Source organism: Eumetopias jubatus, unplaced genomic scaffold (assembly GCF_037043125.1).
Source record: "Eumetopias jubatus isolate StellerSeaLion01/CBP00866 unplaced genomic scaffold, mEumJub1_p1.0 scaffold_5, whole genome shotgun sequence".
NCBI classification, from domain to species: Eukaryota; Metazoa; Chordata; class Mammalia; order Carnivora; family Otariidae; genus Eumetopias; species Eumetopias jubatus.
Genome location: NW_028274811.1, coordinates 124,008,272 through 124,028,805, shown reverse-complemented (window position 1 = coordinate 124,028,805; position 20,534 = coordinate 124,008,272). Strand labels below are relative to the sequence as shown.

General features: G+C 43.6%; 1 protein-coding gene and 1 pseudogene across 3 annotated transcripts in view; one reads left to right on the top strand and one right to left on the bottom strand.

The window, feature by feature from the left end:
- EGFLAM (EGF like, fibronectin type III and laminin G domains) overlaps positions 1–20,534 on the top strand; it is a 185,071-nt gene that overhangs the window by 61,225 nt on the left and 103,312 nt on the right. For 2 of the 3 annotated variants that reach the window (XM_088023705.1, XM_088023704.1), the window contains exons 2-5: positions 7,237–7,346; positions 8,438–8,521; positions 18,425–18,542; positions 19,825–19,960. In XM_088023705.1, the coding sequence (XP_087879831.1) occupies positions 7,237–7,346; positions 8,438–8,521; positions 18,425–18,542; positions 19,825–19,960 (448 nt within the window). Of the gene's footprint in view, positions 1–7,236; positions 7,347–8,437; positions 8,522–10,540; positions 10,568–18,424; positions 18,543–19,824; positions 19,961–20,534 lie in introns of all 3 variants that reach the window. The other variant, XM_088023703.1, reaches the window with a different exon arrangement.
- Positions 16,813–16,878, bottom strand: LOC114204907 (U4 spliceosomal RNA; annotated as a pseudogene).

Genomic DNA, 20,534 nt, shown 5'->3' with positions numbered 1-20,534 from the left:
GTATGTACAAAAATAAGGGTAAATATGATGAAGGGATGGAATATGAATGTAAAGATGAAAATGATAAAATATTTTATAAAAGGAATTGGTAAGATAAGAAATTGGTTGAAAAAAGAAAGAAGAGGATTAAAATAAAAGGGAGGGAATGTGATCAGGCAGGAGACTAGAACAAAGCCATACACTAGATATTTAGGGTATATTTTGGTCTGTTAGAAGAAACTGTATCCCAAAATTTTAAAGAGAGAACAACTTATGTGTGTGTGTGTGTGTATAACCAAAAATAAGGTTAACTACTATGAAGGGATAAAATATAACTCTAAAAATGAAAAATAAAAAAGATTTTTTAAAAAAGATTGAGAAGATGTTTGTTGAAAAAGGGGAAAAGAAAAATTCAAAAAAAAAGGAAAAGAAGAAAAAGAAAAATTAAAAAAATTAACTTTGAAAGACTAATGAATCATGGTAAAAAAGCCATGAATTCTATGTGCAGTATTCCCCTAGCTCTGGAGTTCTGCCGTTCTCATTGATCGGTAAACTTGGTCTTGGCTGGCTGTTTGTGCTGATCTTCTGGGGGAGGGGCCTGTTGCCGTGGTTCCCAAATGTCTTTGCCAGTGGCGGAATTGCCCCGCCCTTGCCAGTCTGGGCTAAGTAATCTGCTCGGGTTTGCTCTCGGGAGCTTTTGTTCCCTGCAAGCTCTCGGTACAGCTTTGGAGGATGAGAGTGAAAATGGCGGCCTCCCAATCTCTGCCCCTGAGGAGCTGAGAACTCAGGGCCCCGCTCCTCAGTGCGCTGCAGAGAAAAGCAGTCACTCCCGTGTCCCCGGTCTCCGGTCGCACTCGGTGCTCACCCGGCCTGTGACTGAGCGTTTCTATCTCTGGCACCCGACCCTGTGTGGAGTCTCCAGCAGATCCCTGCAGGTGCGCTCCCGCGCCGCTCCTCCCCGGGGGAGGAAAGGGGTCTCCCCGGACCTGCTGCTTGTTGGGTCCCTGTTGGAGGCGCAGTGGCCCGACTGTGCCGCGGATCAGGGTTTATGGCAACCCCGAGCTGAGACCCCGTGCCTCAGCTCCATCTCTCCAGCCGGCTTCCCTGCTCCGATACCTGGGAGCTCTGTTGCACTCAGGTACCCCTGGTCTTTCTGTGACCCCGAGGGTCCTGAGACCACACAGTCCTGTGAGGGTTCCAACCCCCACTTAGCCACTGGAGTGACGTCCCTCAGCGGAGCAGACTTCTTAAGAGTTCTAATTTTGTGCTCCGCGGCTCTAGCACTTGCCAGAAGCGGCGGACAGAGGCCCTCTCCCCTGCAGTCTATCCTCTGAATATCACCTCGGATTCACTTCTCCACACGTCCTACCTTCTAGAAAGTGGTCGCTGTTCTGTTCAGAGAGTTATTGCTATTCTTTTCTTCAATCTCCTCTTGAGTTCGTAGGTGTTCAGAATGGTTCTATCCTTATCTAGCTGAATTCCTGGGACCAGACGAAATTTAGGTCTCCTACTTCTCCGCCATCTTGCTCCTCCCCTATAATTGTATTTTTAATATTTTGAGGAATGTCCATACTCTTTTCCACAGTGGCTGCACCACCAGATTGCATTCCCACCAACAGTTCACAAGGATTTCTTTATCTCCACATCCTCACCAACACTTGTTTCTTGTGTGTATGATTTTAGCCATCCTGAGTCTGAGATGATGTCTCATTGTAGTTTTGATTTGCATTTCCCTGATGATGAGTAATGTTGAGCATCTTTTCATGTGTCTGTTGGCCACCTGGATGTCTTCTTTGGGGAAATGTCTGTTCATGTCTTCTGCCTGTTTTTAAATTGGTTAAGTTGTTGTATATGTTCTTTATATATTTTGGATAGTAACCCTTTATCAGATATGTCATTTGCGATATCTTTTCCCTTTCAGTAGGTTGCCTTTTGGTTTTATTGATTGTTTCCTTTGTTGTACAGTAGCTTTTTATTTTGATGTAGTCCCAATAGTTTATTTTTGCTTTTGTTTCCCTTGCCTCAGGAGATAGAAAAATGTTGCAATGACCAATGTCAGAGAAATTACTGCCTGTGCTCTTTTGTAGGATTTTTATGGTTTCAGGTCTCATATTTGGGTTCTTAATCCATTTTGAGTTTATTTTTGTGTATGGTGTAAGAAAGTGGATCAGTTTCATTCTTTTGCATGTAGCTGTCCAGTTTTGTTGAAGAGACTTTTTCCCATTGCCTATTCTTGCCTCCTTTATTGAAGACTAGTTGACCATATGATTTGAGTTTATTTCTGGGCTCTATTCTATTCTGTTCATCTATGTGTCTAGTATTATATCTTGAAATCTGGGATTGTAATACCTCCAATTTGTTCTTCTTTTTCAAGATTACTTTGGCTATTCAGGGTCTTTCTGGTTCCAAACAAATTTTAAGATAATTTGTTCTAGTTCTGTGAAAAATGCTTTGGTATTTTGAATGAGATTGCATTAAATCTGTAGATTGAGGGACGCCTTGGTGGCTCAGTCAGTTAAGCATCTGCCTTCAGCTCAGTGTCCTGGGATTGAGTCCTGCATTGGGCTTCTTCCTGGGCAGGGAGCCTGCTGCTCCCCCTGCTTGTACTCTTTCTCTTGACAAATAAATAAAATCTTAGAAAAAATATCTATAAATTGCTTTGGGTAGTATGGACATTTTAATAATGTTTGTTCTCCCAATCCATGAACATGGAAGATCTTTCCATTTGTTTGTATTGTCTTCAATTTTTTGCATCAAAGTTTTATAGTTTTCAGAGTACAGGTCTTTCACCTCCTTGGTTAAGTTTATTCCCAGGTATTTTATTATTTCTGGTGCAATTGTAAATGGGGTTGTTTTCTTAATTTCTCTTTCTGCTACTTCATTTTTTGTGTATAGAAACATAATGGATTTCTGTGTATTGATTTTGTATCCTGCGACCTTACTGAATTCAGTTATCAGTTCTAGCAGTTTTTTGGTGGAGTCTTTAGGGTTTCCTATATATAGTATCATGCGTGTCATCTGTAAATAGTGAAAATTCTACTTCTTTCTTACCAATTTAGATGCCTTTTATTTCTTTTTCTCCTCTGATTGCTGTGGCTAGGACTTCCAATACTATGTTGAATAAAAGTGGTGAGAGTGAACATTCTTGTTTTGTTCCTGATCTTAGGCAGAAAGCTCTCAGTTTTTCACCTTTGAGTATGATGTTAGTTGTGAGTTTTTCATAGATGGCCTTTATTATGTTGAGGTATGTTCTCTCTAGACCTAACTTTGTTGAGGGTTTTTATCATGAATGGATGTAGTACTTTGTCAAATGCTTCAAATGCTTTTTTTGCAACTATTTTATTATTATTATTTTTAAAGATTTTATTTATTTGACAGAAAGAGACACAGTGAGAGAGGGAACACAAGCAGGGGGAGTGGGAGAGGGAGAAGCAGGCTTCCCATGGAGCAGAGAGCCTGATGTGGAGCTCGATCCCAGGACCCTGGGATCATGACCTGAACTGAAGGCAGATGCTTAGCGACTGAGCCACCCAGGCACCCCTTTTTCTGCAACTATTGAAATAATCATATGGTTTTTATCCTTTCTCTTATTGATGTGATGTATTATGTTGATTGATTTGTGAATATCAAACTACTCTTGCATCCCAGGAATAAATCCCTCTTGATCGTGGTGACTGAATTTTTATTGTATTGTTGGATTTGGTTCACTAATATTTTGTTGAAGATTTTTGTTTCTATGTTCATCAGAGATATTGGCCTATAGTTCTCTCTCTCTCTCTCTTTTTTTTAATAGTTTCTTTATCTGGTTTTGGATTTCAGGGTAATTCTGGCTTTGTAGAACGAATTCGGAAGCTTTCTTTCTTCTTCTGTTCTTTGGAATAGTTTGAGAAAAATGCGTTATTAACTCTAATTTAATTATTTGGTAAAATTCACCTGTGAAGCTGTCTGGTCCTGGACTTCTGTTTCTTGGGAATTTTTTTGATTACTGATTCAGTTTTGTTGCTGGTAACCATCTGTTCAAAGTTTGCATTTCTTCCTGATTCAATTTTGGGAGGTTATATGTTTCTAGGAATTTATCTATTTCTTCTAGGTTGGCAATTTGTTGACATATAATTTTTTAATAAAATTCTCCTATAATCTTATGTATTTCTGCGGTGTCAATTGTTATTTCTTTTCTTTTTGTTTATTTGAGTCCTCTATATCTCTTTATCGCTCTCTCTTTTCTTTTTTTTCTGATGGGTCTGGCTAAAGGTTTATTAGTTTTGTTGATCTTTTCAAAGGACCAGCTTCTTGTTTCATTGATCTGTTCTATTCGTTTTGTTTTGTTTTAGTTTCTATTTCACTTATTTCTGTTTTAATCTTTATTATTTCCTTCCTTCTATTGGTTTTGACTGTTGCTTGTTCTTTTTCTAGCTCCTTTGGGTGTGAGGTTAGGTTGTTTACTTGAGATTTTTCTGGCTTCTTGAGGTAGGCCTGTATTGCTATAAACTTCCCTCTTAAAACAGCTTTTGCTGCATCTGAAAGATTTTGGACCATTGTGTTTTCATTTTCATTTGTCTCCATGTATTTTTTTATTTCCTCTTTGATTTCTTGGTTAGCCTATTCATTGTTCAGTACCATGTTATTTAACTTCCATGTATTTGTGGTCTTTCATATTTTTTTCTTGTGGTTGATTTCTGTTGTCAAGCTGTTGTGGTTGGAAAAGATGATGGTATGACTTCAGTCTTTCTGAATTTGTTGAGACTTGTTTCGTGGCCCAATGTGTAATCTATTCTGGAGATACTCCATGTGCACTTGAAAAGAATGTGTATTTCACTGTTTTAGGATAGATATATCCATAATTTTTAATAGGTATCCATCCTAGAAATACTCAGACATGTGAACAAAAAGGCACATACACAAATGTTCTCCTCAGCGTTATTTTTAACAGTGAAATTTTGGAAACAACCTAGATATCAATCAGTGGAGTAACAGTTAGTGTACATATGTGCTCTAAGTAGCAGAGTATTTGGCCTTCCCACCTCCCACGGCTCTTTTCCTAGGATCTGATTCTCCTCTAAGGAGCCTTCAGTACTATGGGATGAGATCGATAGAAGAACTCTTCCCAAGACTCCCTTCATCTGTCAGTTCCCAGTTTGGAAATCGGAAAAAACTGATCTTTCTTCTCTGACCCCTTGGTGGAGTCAAGAGGGAGTCACATTACATAAGTTTGGCTAACCAGATGGGACTTTAGATCTTGAACCAAAGCAGAGCCAGAGAGCAGTTGAAGACCGAATCCCTGAGTGATGGCAACGGTGGCAGTGGTAGGCGTCTGTGGGCAGGGAGGGGCGGCAGCTGCCTCCTAGACTGGCACTTCTTCCCAAGTGACAGCATTGAGCCTCTACTACTTGGGCCACCAGAAAGGCCTTGGTTTCTATTATTAAAAACATGGATGGGAGGCCTCAGCTGCAGTCTAATAAATTGACACATTAGATCTCTGTGAGTTGCAGACAAAGTAACCTAACTGATATGCTAGAGAATTCTACACAGTTGTTAAAAAGAAGGATCATCAGGCCATACTGGCAAGTGGGAAATCAAGTGGAAGAACATTCAGCCACTCAAGCTCTTTCATTTATTAGTCTCTGTGCTCTGAACTGGACATACCTAGTTCCTGCCCTCATGGAGCACTATTTATTTATTTATTTATTTATGAAGATTTTATTATGTATTTGAGAGAGAGAGAGCATGCGAGAGAGCACAAGCAGGGGGAGCAGCAGAGGGAGCTGGAGAATCAGACTCCTCGCTGAGCAGGGAGCCCAATGCAGAACTCCATCCCAGGACCCTGGGGTCATGACCTGAGCTGAAGGGAAATGCTTAACCGACTGAGCCACCCAGGTGTCCCTCATGAAGCATTATTTAAATACGCAAAATAGTGGAAATAAATTAAGTGTCTAACAATAGTGGAACGAGAAATAGTGTAAATTGTGGCATGTGCATCACAGTCGTCCCCCACCTGTCTGGTTTCAATGTCAGCAGTTTCAGTCACCGACCGTCAACCAGTCTATAAGCAGATGATCCCTCTTCTGATGCATCATCGGAAGGTCAGTGTAGCCTAACTCTCCATCCCAGTGCCTCCATCATTCGCCTCACTTCACTGCATTGTGTAGGCATTTTATCATCCCACATTATCACAAGAAGAAGGGTGAGTACGGTACAATAAGGTATTTTGAGAGAGACCACAGTCACATAACTTTTCCTGCAGTAGGTTATTGTAATTATTCTATTTTATTATCAGTTATTGTTAACTTCTTACTGTGCCTAATTAATAAACTCTCATAGGTATATATTTATAGGAAAAAACATAGTATATATAGGGTTCAGTACTATCTGTGGTTTCAGGCATCCACTGGGGGTCTTGGAAAGTATTCTGCGCAGGTAAGGGGGTATTGCTGTATGTAGAAGAACTAACAGCCATTAAAAATAATTAATCTGATTGATAAATATATACTGTCACTATATGTACAGAGTGAAAATAAGGTTTAAAATTATGACTATATATGTATACATATTTATTCTATATAATGAGCACAATAAAGAAAAATAAAAATTATATATACATATATAAATATATATGTACATATGGTATGTGTATTTAGCTATATATCCATACCTATATTTACATATAGATGTCTTACAAAAAGTTGCATTAACCAAAAGGAGGTAGTGTATTCAAATGTTGACAGGACTCATTTCTAAATTTTGGCAATCTGCATATGTTATATTTATAAACATAAAATTTATTATTCATAACCATACGATTATTTAAGATAGGATACAGTAAAACATTTGAAGTTTTCTAACCCCATTTTACACTTAACTATATTTTTGAGATGTTCTGTAATAAGTGAATTATGTAAACAGACATAGCTGTGTAACATACCTATAAAACATATGTATGTTACTAAGTAAAAAGAAAAAAAATTCATCATCTTCCTTTAATACATTCCAGGCTCCTAGAGTCAAGTCAGAAGTGCTTGGCATCCCTTTGCTGGCCCCCGAGGTGTTAGAAGTTTCAGAAGGGACTGAGGGACATACCATTGCCAGGTTGGGAGGGGGGAGAACAGAGTTCTGGTGAAGTCAGCTGATACAGGTGTGGCATGCCGGGGAGGTGTCTGATTTCTGTCCTGCGGCATCATCCTGTAGTAAGCTGTCCATCGGTAAGTACACACAAGGTGCATGCACGGACCCTCTGACACAGTCTCTTTTGCTTTGGGGCAGGCAAGGTGGAGCCTCCTCTCGATATCATGCTCTTTCCGTTGAACTGCACAGCTTTCAGCATCCAGTGGAGAATGCCAAGGCATCCTAGGAGCCCCATCATTGGCTATACTGTGAGTACCTGGGCACAGGGATTTCTGTCATGAGTGTTATTGGGGTAACTATATGCCCTGCCTACCCTTTCTCCTCCCATATAGGGCTTCCTTATACCAACCCTCCCCTAGTAATCACTGCCCCAGACTCTTTACATGAAACCAGAGCAAATGTTTCCTTTTTAAGGGTATTTGTAAGCGCCTGAAAGTCAGTTAGGGTCTATGGAGTCCTTACTCTGCTCAGGGATGGGAAAATATAAACCAAGTAGAAGATATGGTTCCTGCTATCCAGCTGCAGACAGTCAAGTTTGGAGGTTAAAGCAGAAACGTGGGAAGTAATAAGGAGTCACTGGGGAATGTTGTCAACAAGTACAAAATACTGTAAAATCTGAATTAAAGTAAAGACATGGATAGGCAAAGTGGGACAGGGAACAGAGAATGCATTCCTACCTATCAGAAGTTATAGATTGGACTGATTTCATTTCACCAACATGTTTTGTTTGGACAGGACTTTTAAAAATGAGTCAACTTTTAGGAGTTTGGAGATTTCAGATAAATATTTGGAGTTCTGAAAGCTCTGGGAATATCCAGAGAGGTGGTCACCCTGGGCCCATATTCCTACGGGGCACCAAGCCCACTGGAGCTGGGCTGCCCACTTTAGATGGGACAGAACCCCCCTGCTCCCTATAACACCCGGATCTGTAGCTCCCTCCTACCTCCCTTTCACCAAACATAGGCCCTCCTCCTATTGTCTTCTTAAGGCAGAGAAATGTGTTTCTGAACTCGTGTTACATCAAAAGTGGGATGATGGAAGATTACCTGAGAAAGTCATGGTTTGGGGGAGAATAGCAGGGCCTGAGTCCAGCCCCCTCCCTCCCACTTCAATGACACCCAGCTCCCTCCTGGCCCCTGCAGGCTCATGAGTGTGCGAGCCCAGCCGGGTGGGCGGGGGGTGGGGGAAGCTGATATTTGTTGTAGAACCGTGGTCAGGGAGGCGAGGCAGCGCACCTCGGAACCCACTGCGGTTGTGAGTGGAGCTCGAAACCCAGGCCCTTGATTTGCTAGAGAAGTACTGGCACTGCTCTCACCGTGGATGCCTGCCTCTTTTCCAGGTCTTTTACTCCGAGGTTGGTGTGGATAAATCCCTGCAGGAGCGGTCACATCCTGTGCCACTCAGCCAGGACTCTGCGGCCCCAGTGAGTAGCTCCATCGAGGCAGCCCCCTCAAAGCACACCTCTGGTTGGCATTGCAGCGATATTGAGAAGGATTTCTAATTGCACGCGTGCATGTGTGTGCACACACAATAATCATGTGTGTATAGTCCTCTGGAATTTACACACATCTTTCATGCACATGCCCTCATCCCACGCCTGGCCTCTGCATCTCCAGGATGGCAGGTGCATGCAGAAAGGGTTCTGGGTAAGCACTTCCATCCTGGACTCAACCCACTCCATGCATCCTGTGAGAAAATGGCCACCTTACAGCTGTTTCTCCCGCCTTGTTTTTTTTTTTTTTTTTTTAAAGCATGAAATGCTTTTAATCTCAGACTTTTGTACCAGCTGCCCTCATTTGTCCCAGAAGTCCTCAGCCCCAACCTCTATGGTTTACTTTATCCTTAAAGGGGAGATTGGCTTAGGCCACCTGGGAAGCCACTAGTTGAGGTTCCATGTCACCTCAGCACTGGAACTTTCAACAAGCACCTGGACCCCACCAAGGAGCCAGCAGTGTCTTTGGCCACCAGCCTGCAGCACGGTCCAGGCAGCGAGGGCACAGTGCTAGTGACAGGTGTCTTGGAGTCTGGGCAGTGCCTCTGGAATTGAGAGCCTGCCCTGAACACTGGCATCTCTGCGGAGGGCACTGCAATGCAAAGGTGAAGCACTGGGCCAGGAGGGAAATAGACACCCTGGGCTTCCAGACATCCTTCCTGCACTTACAGGTTGGGTAACATTGGCCAGAGTCACCTCATCTGGCTAAGCCTTACCTTTCTCCCATGAGAGGGGTATAATAATTACACTGTGGTGAGTTCCAAATAAAATGGCGTATGTAAAAGCCTTTGGTTTTTTAAAACATAAAGAAGCCAGATAGATGTTAGTGATCATTCCTGATGATCTTTGCCTTTATGTTAAATATATTCTGTCTGTTAATTAATCCAGGCATTAGAGTACGCTATCAAATTATACCTTGCTCAGTTTCAACAAACTTTCGTAGTTGCTGCTATACGCCCAGCATAGGATAACACAGCGTCCCTATTCTCAGGCAGCTTTCAGTCTTACTGGGAAATTCCCATTCTCACTGATAAACAATTGGAAAGCAATGTAAGATCAGATGTCATTAACATGCTGCTTAACAGACTGAAGTTGCACAAGTGGTCCAACTAGGGGCTGAGAATTGAAGCAGGGGCAGTTTTTGGAAAGGCAGAGGGGAGGGAGGAGCACTGAAATCAAAAGGAATGGTGTGAACCAACAGGACAAGCATGCATGTGTGTGTGCGTGCCCGTGTGCTCGTGTGTTCCGGGGGGGAGGTGGGGGGAGGTGCAGAATATCCAGAATGGAGAGAGGAGATCATGCGTGAGTCAGGAAGAGGGGAGGGGTCTGGCAAACAGAGTGGGTTCTGGACTTGCATTCAGCGTGCTGTATTACAACAAGCTAACCTTACTGGACCTCAGTTCCCTTGTGGACAGAACAGGGATCCAAATAGTATCTATATCATAGGTAGCATATCTGGGGTTTCCAAACTGTGTGCCAGGGTGCTCTGGGGCTGTGCAGCAAACTCACAGGGGCGCTGCGGAAGGTTGCAGCTTTTCAAGAGAAAGAGCGACATCTGTGTGAACTACCACCACCAGGTTGTTTGGGTATAACTGTGGATAAACAGAACGCTTACTCAGGCATTTCTTTGGCCTTAGAGGTGCTGTAGAAATATTCCCGAGACAGCAAAGTTGCCATGAGCAGAGAAAGTTTGGGAACCTCTAGGCTGTGTCGTATCAGCCTATAGCATAAGGACACTGTGATCACTAAATGGGGTCATGGCCGTGGAGCCCTCAGCCCCACAGCTGGCTGAACAAGAACTGAGCGAGCGGTCAACAGAATTCAGATGGAAGCTGTGTGTTTGCTGCCCGTGGCTCTCTGTAGAAGCGGGGCTACTCTATGGGTTTATTTGCAACCTGTAGGTTTTCCTTTCCTTTCATGTTGTTTTGTTTTGTTTTTTCTCCTCTGCAGAAACAGTCTGATCATCGGGTGATGTTTGTAAGTATGCTTCAGAAAAGTAAAACCCTTGCCCCAACCCAGGATTCAGGGGGTCTCTTTTCATCAAAATGTTGATTTTCCCACATCTTGCTCATACTGATTAAGGCCCCAGGGAGAGTGCTTAGTTCTGGTGTAAGCAGGGACTGGGGAGCATACCAGGTGAATTTTTAATCATTTAGAAAGAAGTTGCTTTTATTCTCCTCTGTGCTGCTTCATCTCACACGGCAGAGTAAGGTTAAGAGGAACATTTTTAAAGGTTGAAGTAATTTAAGCTCTGTTCCAAAACTAGGTGAAAAAGACTGGAAAGGAGAGAAGATATTTAAACGAGTGAGCACTGCTGGGTGGGGGGGGGGGTGGTTTCCCCTCCCCTGCCTTCCTTCTCCTTTCCTCACTTCCTCTAAGGATTTCAGTTCTTCCTAATAAGCCAGGACCAGGTCACCTCAAACTGCTTAACTTGCTGGATTGAATGCCAAACAGAAGATCGGGTTGTATCCTTTGATGATCTGCCTGTATGGAGGCTTCTGATTTGATTAACATTTGGCACTTACCTTTTTAGAAGAACAACCTGCAAGTTTCAACCTGGAAAAATAAGTAGTAATACAAAGCAATTTGGTCATTTTTTTAGAGTTGGAAATAGAAGTGAGTGTTTAAACTGGTGGGCTCCACGCTCTCTGATCATTCATATCATCAGTAAAAAACATTTGAACACACACATATGTGTGTGTGTGTGTGTGTATTTATGAATTATACACATGCTACTCTACTAGTATATTACGTACATTAGAAAGTTCCACAGAATTTTCAAGGAGGAGATAAGACAGAAATAGAAAGTTCTTTTCTTCTGGCATCTCAGAAGATTGTCTTGCTCACCTAGGGGGATGATGTACCATCATCCTGCTTTGGAGTCCACTGATCTGGTTGACCCAGAACAGTGATTGCACTTGGGTCTTATCCAAGGTTAGAGAGAGAAGATGTAGGCAGGAATCATGAGACTTGAATGGAGTCCCAGCTCTGTCATCACAGCAAGGGTGGGCAAGGTTACTGAACCCCCTTGAATCTCTCTTTGACAGTAAAATGAAGGGGTGACCTAGTAATGGTTCCCAGCTGGGGGTTCCTTTGTTCCCTCTGCAGCATATGGACAGAAATGTGGATGTTTTCGTGGACAAACTTCAGGGATGATGTTTTCCCTGCAGTACACAAGACAGACCCATACAAGGAAGATTTGTACAGCCCCAAAGTCAATGCTGCCCCTCCTGTGAAACTCTGGAAGATACTTTCTAGCTTTTTGTGACCACGCAGGGAATAGAATCTCCCCAACTCCTCCCTCCACTCTGGCCTACATAACCTTCCTCAGGGCCATTGAAAGAAGGATGTTTGGAAGATAGCACTTTTCTGTTTCTCTGGTGCCTTCCATGTAATGATGCTAGATATTCACAACTAAGGTCCAGCCTCCACTTGTAGAGTCAACTGTGAAGTTGAATCCAAGGTTATTAACTATCAACAAGGTCATTATAGAGCAATTGCAGAATTTTGGTGTTGAAACTTTGGCACAGAGAAGTGAAGTGTCATCTCCAAGATCGCAAAGCTATTTGGCAGCAGAACCTGGGTCTCCTGGTTCCTGGTCCAGTGCTCTTCTGCTTCATGCTTTCTCTCAGCTCTGCTCACTGGATGCCCTTACGGTATAGTAGCTCCCTGTTTGGATTAGCAAACAAGACGACCTCTAGCTTCATTTCTGGAAACAAATGACCTGGGTTTCCAGCAGGAGGAGAAAAAGGGGGTGAAGGTGGAATCTGAAATCAGGGTCAGAGATTTAAGTTCAGAGTCATTCAACATGGCTTTATCATTGTAAAGAGGTATTCAGTTAAGAGCAGTCCCATCTTTTTAGGGGCTCCTTGTACATAGCTATCCAGATTGTTTTTGTACATTGGGTCATTAAGATAAAAGTCTAACAGTCCAAAATGCCAAGATAATAGTGATTCTAACAAAATGTGCATTCATGTTTCTTTCAGGATTATAACCTGTCTGGTTACAACCAGTTTTGGTGGCTTCTGTTTGTCAGAGACCTGGAATCCTTCTATCTCTTTGCTCTGCCATTTCTTCTGGTCCTCCTTCCCATGGCCCAAATTGGCTCACTGCCACATCCACATTCTAGCCAATAGATGAGGAAAAGAGGGAAGGGAACACAGCCCTTCCTACTAAGGGATAACCCAGAAATTGCCCTCAGCATTTTAACTCAAATTCTATTGGACAGACTTCAGCCACATGGCCGCAGCTGGATGCAAGGAATGCTGGGAAATGTAGTCTTTGAGTGGTGATGGCCCAACTAATATACAGGGGTTCTATTATAAGAAAGGAGGGAATGGATATGAGGAGATGATCCGTCATCCCTGTCACAGACTTTGTGAATGGAGGGAATGGGACTGGTACAGTAGTTGTGGAAACGGTAGTTGGACATCTGAAAAAGGGTGCTAGCCTGAAAATTTGATATGCTGTGTCTGAGAGTTGGGCAATTGGAAACATTAGGTTATGGTGTGTCTTATGAGGGAAACCAGACCCATTGTTGTCGTTACTTACGTGGTTGAGCTTTCTTCCTGGACTTGGTGAACTAACTAGGCTTGCTTTTCTCTGATCACATGAAAACCACTAGGGGTATTGGGAAGACAAAGGGGGCAGCTTTTGGGGTTTTGCATTTTAGAAAAGGCTAGACAAACACAAAGCAGGGTTATTTTGCAGCAAAGTATCCAGCTTTACCCCCTCATCCCCCCAAAAAGGTGTGGGAAGGGCCCCATGGAGACTGCTGAATTCACTCTGGACTGTACTCCAAGAAAGCAATTTCTCTCACTGTTTCTCACTCTCTTGTGTGGAAATAAAAGCCAAGAGAGATAAGCATTTTGACTTGTTCTCAAACTTCCACCAGGCAACAAAACAAAACGCTTAGTTTTTTAATTTCAAGGAGAGCATATACAGTATCTTATGTAGCTTGATGCAAGTAATTATAAAACACTTAAAGATGGAAATAGAAAGATCTGTGGAATTGTGTGGTATTTTAATAAAGAATCCAAGGGTTATCCCTAGTCACAATATAGGAGAGATTCCATTTGGGAGGATTGATGTCAGAGGAAGAAGTGATAGTTAAATCATTGAGTCCAGCTCCTGTTTCCATGGCCCCAGCTACCCAGTGCCCTTGACCCTCCCTCCCTTATGCCACCTAACTAGCTGGTTAAAACAGGAAAAGACTGGGAATAGTTGGCTTCTGGGAGGGCCACTTTCTACCTGTCTACGTATCAGAATACACCTGGGCTCAAGGTAGTGCTAATCTTCCATATCTAATAAAGAGTTTGCTTTTTAACCTACATAAGCAACTTCGGCAAGTCTAATGTCTCTTGGCTTTCAGTGATAACTTTTTTTTAATGGCCCGCACTTTCCAGTCCTTTTCAGGTTTTCAGTGATAACTTTAAAATTTTCAGTACATAAACTTCCATGTTTATAAATAAAATAATAATCTGGTCTTTGGTGTTTATGATAAGTATTTTTTATTGATTTAAATATTATTTAATATTTTTTGTACATGTATTATCGAATTAGAACTTGGGCCTTGGAGTCAAACAAAACAGAGTTCAAATCCCCATTTTGCCACTTAATAAATTTATGTTCTTGAGCAAATCATTAACTTTTAAGGGATTCTATTTTCTCCTCTGTAAATGAAAGTAAGAGTGAGATCTACCTTATAGGACTGAAGAAAGAATTAAATCAGGCTCTGTGTTCCTGGAACAGAGAAAACACACAATACATGGTAATAGTAGCTGTATTTGGTATTGGCTCAGAGCTAATACCTATAATAATCTATAACCATACAGCTCCTCCCATATATCATCCAGCATAAGGACTTCCAGGGGGAAGAGATCCTAAAGCGGAAGTCTGTGAGGCATTGGTTTGAAAGTGTATCTGTTCTCCTGGGAAGAGCCTGGGCATGACTGATGAGAGAGAAGTGAGAAGCTTTATATCCACCTGCTACCTCCAGTCTCTTAATCTCCAACTTGACATGGAACCAGGGGACAGATAGTGGAACTGGGATGCGCAGATGCAGGGAGTTAGGACCAGAAGGGGGCTTGGAGTGAGGTCCATATGTTCAGCCAAGACCCCTCGTGCAGCTGCATAGAGGATGGAGTGGGGCAGAGAGGAGAGGAGAGGTTATTGGAGACAGACACCCTCAGGGAGGCTGTAGAAATGGCCCAGGTAAGGAATCAGAGGAAGTGGAGGAAGGAAGCCGGTCTGAAAGGCACGTGGAGGTGGCTGGAGGGAGGTGGGTAAGAGAAAGTCAGCCTGTCTCTGGAGTTGCCAACTCCAGGGCCTGGGACAGGCGTACTGATGCTGTTAATCAAGATGGAGGAGTCAGTCGTAGAAGCTGGTTCTTGATGAGGTAATCTGCTTATATGGGACACCTTGATTTGATTTCTTTCTTTCACTCATTCACTTTCCTTCCTTCATTTATTCATTCATCAAAAAAAGCATGGCTTAAGCATTTGCTACCTGTCTCTCCTAAGCTTTAGGTTGCCAGAGGAATAAGAACTTGCTCCTGCCCTCAAGTGGGTGGGGAGAAGGTGACAAATAAACAGACACTTACAATCTAAGGTGAGTGGTGCTAAGATGGAGGTACACCAAAGACGCCAGGGAAGCATAGAGGAGGGGTGCGTAACCAGACTGGAGGCTGGGGGTCAGAGAAATGAGGTAATGTCTCAGCTGGACTGAGTCATGAAGGATGAGAAGGGGTGAGCCAGGCAAGAGTGGGGAGAAGGGCATTTCACGTAGAAGGAGCAGCAGGTTCAAAGGCCCAGAGGCAAGGAATTGAATGGCACAAATTTGAGCCCTGCCAGGTTCTTAGGTATGACTGGAATGTAGAATGTAAGAAAAGGGGGTGACATGAGATGATGCTGGAAGGATAAACAGGGGGACACAACTATGCCATTCTAAGGGGATTTTAAAATGGGAAGTGCCGTGCTCAGATTTGAGGTGTGGGAAGATAACTCTAGCAGGTGGAGTCTACACTGGTGGTGTAGGCAGCATGGGTGACAGGGAGAGTCAGAACCCACTGTCATAATTATGAGGACTTGGACTTAAGTCTGTGAGGATGAGATGACTTAAACAGATTCAAGTGATGTGAACGAGTCCCGGTGACAGTATTTGTAACTGGCTGAATGGTGGCTAGAGAGGAGACGTGAACACAGAAAGTGTCAAGAATTTGTGGTGTGGGTAATGAGAGAGCAAATTCAAGAGGAGAAGCAATTTCTTACTTGTTTTTGGTAGCAGGAAGAGAAATGATTAGTTGAGCTTTGGTTATGTTGAACCTTAGTGGCTTGGTAGTTATTGGGTAGAGATGTTCTAGAGGCAGTTGCAAACTCACGTCTGGACATCAAGAGGTGGGTCAGAGCTGAAAGGCAGATTTGGGAGGGTCAAGCGAAGGTGGTGCTCGAAGCTAAGGAAGTAGTAGATGAGCTTACCCAGGCAAGACAGAATGAGAGGGCAAGATGACAAGGGATGACTCCTTGGGAAAAACCAACACCTATGGGGCAAGCAGAGAATGGGGAGTGGGTGGAGGATATTGAGAAGGAGCAATGAGAGAAGTAGAAGGAGATCAAGGAGGAGGAGAGTCATGGCTTCCAAGGGAACCAAGAAATTTCAGAAGCAAGTCTAGGTAACAGTATTGAAAGGTACAATAAGTCAAGTATGGAGAATCATCCCCATTGGATTTATTACAAAATTGTGTGGTGACCTCGCTTGGTAAGAACATCTCAGTAGGTTTGTAGTGCAGAGAGGCCTGGTGAGGGATGAATAAGAGGTGAGGAAGGGGCAGCTGGGGGGCTCAGTCGGTTAAGCATCTGCCTTCAGCTCAGGTCAGGATCCCAGGGTCCTGGGATCAAGCCCCGCATCAGGCTCCTGGCTCAGCAGGGAGCCTACTTCTCCCTCTGCCGCTCCCCCTGCTTCTGCTTTCTCTGTCAAATAAATTAAAAAAACAGAAACAAAAGAGTCTCTTATAGTTTGTTTTCCTCTCTCTTTAGAAAAAAAAAAAAAGGTGAGGAAGTGGAGGCAGCTCCTTTAAGAAAGTTGCCCCCGTGGAGAGGAGGTGGGCGCATGTGTGCTGGGGAATAGTTGACCATTCTTGAGGTGGGAGAGACTTGAGCACAGTGAGTACTCACATAAGGACCGGGTAGGTAGGGGAGGGGATGGAGTCATAGGAGAAGGCGGGCTACAGTTAGCAATAATCGCGCCTCGGATAAACCTCATTGGCTACGATACCACCACTGCGCAAAGCTGAAGGGCGCTACAGATGGAATGCAGAATGCAGGGGGTGAGCCGAGCCCTGGCCCCAGGGTTCATACACCTGGCTGCCCATTAGCCTCAGCCCAGAGCTTTACACTGACACCTGGGGCCCTGCCTTCCACGGATTCTGATTTAAGTAATCTGGAGTGGAGTTCAGGCACTGCTATTTTTTTTAGAGATTCTAATGTGCACTCAGGGTTAAGGACTCCTGTAGTAAGTATTTGATAACTCTTGGTTGAGCCCTTTTAAAAAGTTTTGTTGATCAGTGGGTGAATTCTCCTTAGCAATGGTGAATATTTGATCATCTGCAGAGAAGGTTTTGAAGAAGTACAAGACAGGATCCCTGCTCTCAAGGGGCTTACAGTCCCATAGGAGAAGTAGTAATACATACTTTGTAATATATAAAAGTCCTAAATTAGTGGTACAACCATTGGTAGGGTAAGATCAGGTCTCGGTGGTCAGGAGTCACGGGGAAGGTTTGGGCCTCAGAGGAGTGGTGGAAGCTAGGTAAGCAGGGAAGAGGCGGGGCCTCACCCAAGACAGTAATCACGACAGCCCATTTCTTGAGGGTATCCCCAGTCCCAACTACTTTACGCACATTATCCCAAATATTACAGCTATGCAAGATAGTTCTATATCATCTCCATTTTACAGAGGAAGAAACCGAGGCTCAGGGGGTTTAATTTCAAGGCCACAGCTAGCAATAAGTGGCAGAATCAGGATTCAAGCCTATGACTAATTGATTCCAAAGCCTGTGTCCTTTCCACTGTAGTGTGCTGGAACCAGTGGAACCCAGATTCCCACTTACTAGTTAGCACTGTATAGCCCCAGGGGCATATTGCTTTTAACAAAGCCTGAAGTGGAGCAAGTCTTCTACAGCTGGGGCCTTCTGGTCAGGGACCCTGTGCGGGTGAAGCTCATATACATTCTTCATCAATGTGGGGTCGCTAGACCAGCAGCAACACTTGGAAACTTCTTAGAAATGCAAATTCTCGGGCCCCTTCCCAAATGTACTGAATCAGCAACCCAGGGAGGCAGGCCCAGCAATTCAAGAAGCCCTCCTGGTGATTCTGATGCAGTTTAAAATTTGAGAACCAAAGTTTGAGTCCCTACTCTATTGGTACAACTCAAGACCTCAGTTTGCTGTTGTGGCTAGTCTCTGAGCATCTGTGACATACAAATGGAGAGAAAAAACTGGTGGATTCCAGCCCTGGAAAAGATTATTACCTAAATTTTAGCAGTCCAGTACTCTGATCAAGGAACTCAAATGTTAAAAGCAAAATCTGATAGGGTGACTGAGTCTCAGTTCTAGAACAGTGTATAGATGCCAATAAAGGGTAATTCTCTAGTTGTGGGAAATATGTGATGGTGTTTTCCTCTTTGCAAATTTTAAAACTTGGCCAATCCTAGAGAAAGCAAAATAATCTCTGTCCCCAGCGGTTTCACAGGGGCCTCGAGGTGCAACCCTTCTGGAAATTGTCTGGTTTGCTCGAAAAGAACTTCTGGTCATTGACACAATTCCTGTTTGGTCATTGACAGGAGGAAGTGATCGGAGATTTGAAACCAGGCACTGAATATCAAGTGAGCATAGCAGCTTACAGCCAGACTGGCAAAGGGCGGCTTAGCTCTCCTCGGCATGTTACCACTTTGCCTCAAGGTAAGATGGGTTCAGTTCATTAAGAGTAGGAAAGCAATGGGTGCTATTCATTCATCCCTTCATTCAGTATATATGAGTGAGGACATACTATGTGCCAGGCACCATGCAAGGCTCTGGTGGTGAACCAAAACAGGCACAGCTTTTGTCCTCTCAGAACTTAGTGGGGTGGGTCAAGATATTACCTAGTTAAGGTGTAGTCATGGATTGTGGTAAATGCTATCTAGTGCTGTAAGAACATGTAAAGGGAGATCCCATGTAGGGGTGAGGTAAGAATTCCCTGGGCAGATGACTACTAAGTGAAGGTCTGACCAGTAAGTGGGAATCAGGAAGGGGAGGAAGGGGAGTGGGAGAGGATATTTTATAGGCAAAGGGAACCCAACAAAGGCTCATTGAGGTGACACTGTGATGGACACTGGGGGACAAAGGTGGCTCCATCATCATTGCTCACAAGCTCGTTGTGGAGGGAGAAGCAAATAGTAAGTGAGCAGCTCCAGGGCATCTGAGGTCTGTGCAGCAGGCTCTGGAGCACTCAGAAGGGAGCACTCCTCCATCCCAAGGCTCAGGGAAGGTTTTAGAAAGATCAGTATTTTTGGCCCAAAGTTTGAAAACTACATAGGATTCCTCTAGGAGAGAGAGAGCAAGAAAAATGTTTCTGGCATAAGCAATAGTATAAATAAAGGCTGGGAGATGTGATATGAAAATAGTAGCAGCAGTTTCCTTGGGGTGATAGGATCGTGGGTGACTCTTACATCTTTACACATGAGGGCATGAGGGCATATCCCAAACATCCTACCATTGGTATGCATTCTGATGGGTGGGGCAACACACACACACACACACACACACGCATACGCACAAGCGCAAACACACACACACACACACACAAGAATTGGAACATGAGTGACAGTAATGCTATGCATTTCATTTTCCTCGCAGGTGTCAATTCTAACATGCAAACAGACGAAAGGTTACTAGGAGGTGGGAGTGTAGTTGAGGGTTTTAAAGGGTATACACCATTGTGTGTCCCAGGGCCAATGATGTCTTAATTTAGTTAGAGTTTCAGCCAGGGCATTGAGGGAAGGAGGGAAGACCAGCTCTCATTATCTCAAACCTTACATGGCAAATCCAGTTGTGATTATTTTTTGTGTTTGTTTGGCTTGGATTTGGAGGCTATTCTGAATAGAGATGTTTTTAGCTGTAGGCAGCACATGTGCTTTTTATATATTAAACATCCCCAGCAACAAGACCACAGCCAACTCTAGGTGTTTGCTGTCCCGCCTAGATTCCTGCCTGCCTCCCACAGCGCCCCAGCAGCCGCACGTCACTGTGGTCTCTGATTCTGAGGTGGCCCTGTCTTGGAAACCTGGAAAGAGTGAAGGAAGCTCCCCCATTCAGTACTATTCTGTAGAATTCATCAGGTAAGTTTGTGTGTCACACTCAAAAGCCATATGTATCAACCTCAGGTATTCCAAGCATGACAGAATACTGCATGGAGTGTCATCTCCTCGGAATGTGTGTTTAATAGATGACAAAGGCTTAAAGACCTATATCTGTACTCTGTCCCTGGGCCAGCACCTGTCTCCACACCTCTTCGGAGCCGGGTCATCTGGTAAACTTCATCTGGTAGACACTCACCTTACCTCTTCCTCATTTCCTCTACCATCAGGACTGTCCCAGGCTCTGAAAACTCCCGAGGCATCATTGCCAACAACCCTGCCCACATTTCAAGCTTGAAACTTGTCTCCCTGTCTTTGGAACATTATACTTGAAGTAAATATTTGATGGTGATTTTTCTTGAGCCGGGGGGGGGAAACAAATATAAGTCATTGTTTCCTCCACATCCTTATTGCTGTGGGGCAGGTGTCTTGATTTTGTTTCTGCTTTTTTTCTCTCTCTACCTCTCCAGTTCTCATTATTCAGCTTATCAGAGGGTAGAAGAGGGATGAGGAATTCTGACAAAAGCTTACAGATAGGAAAACATGGATTCTCAAT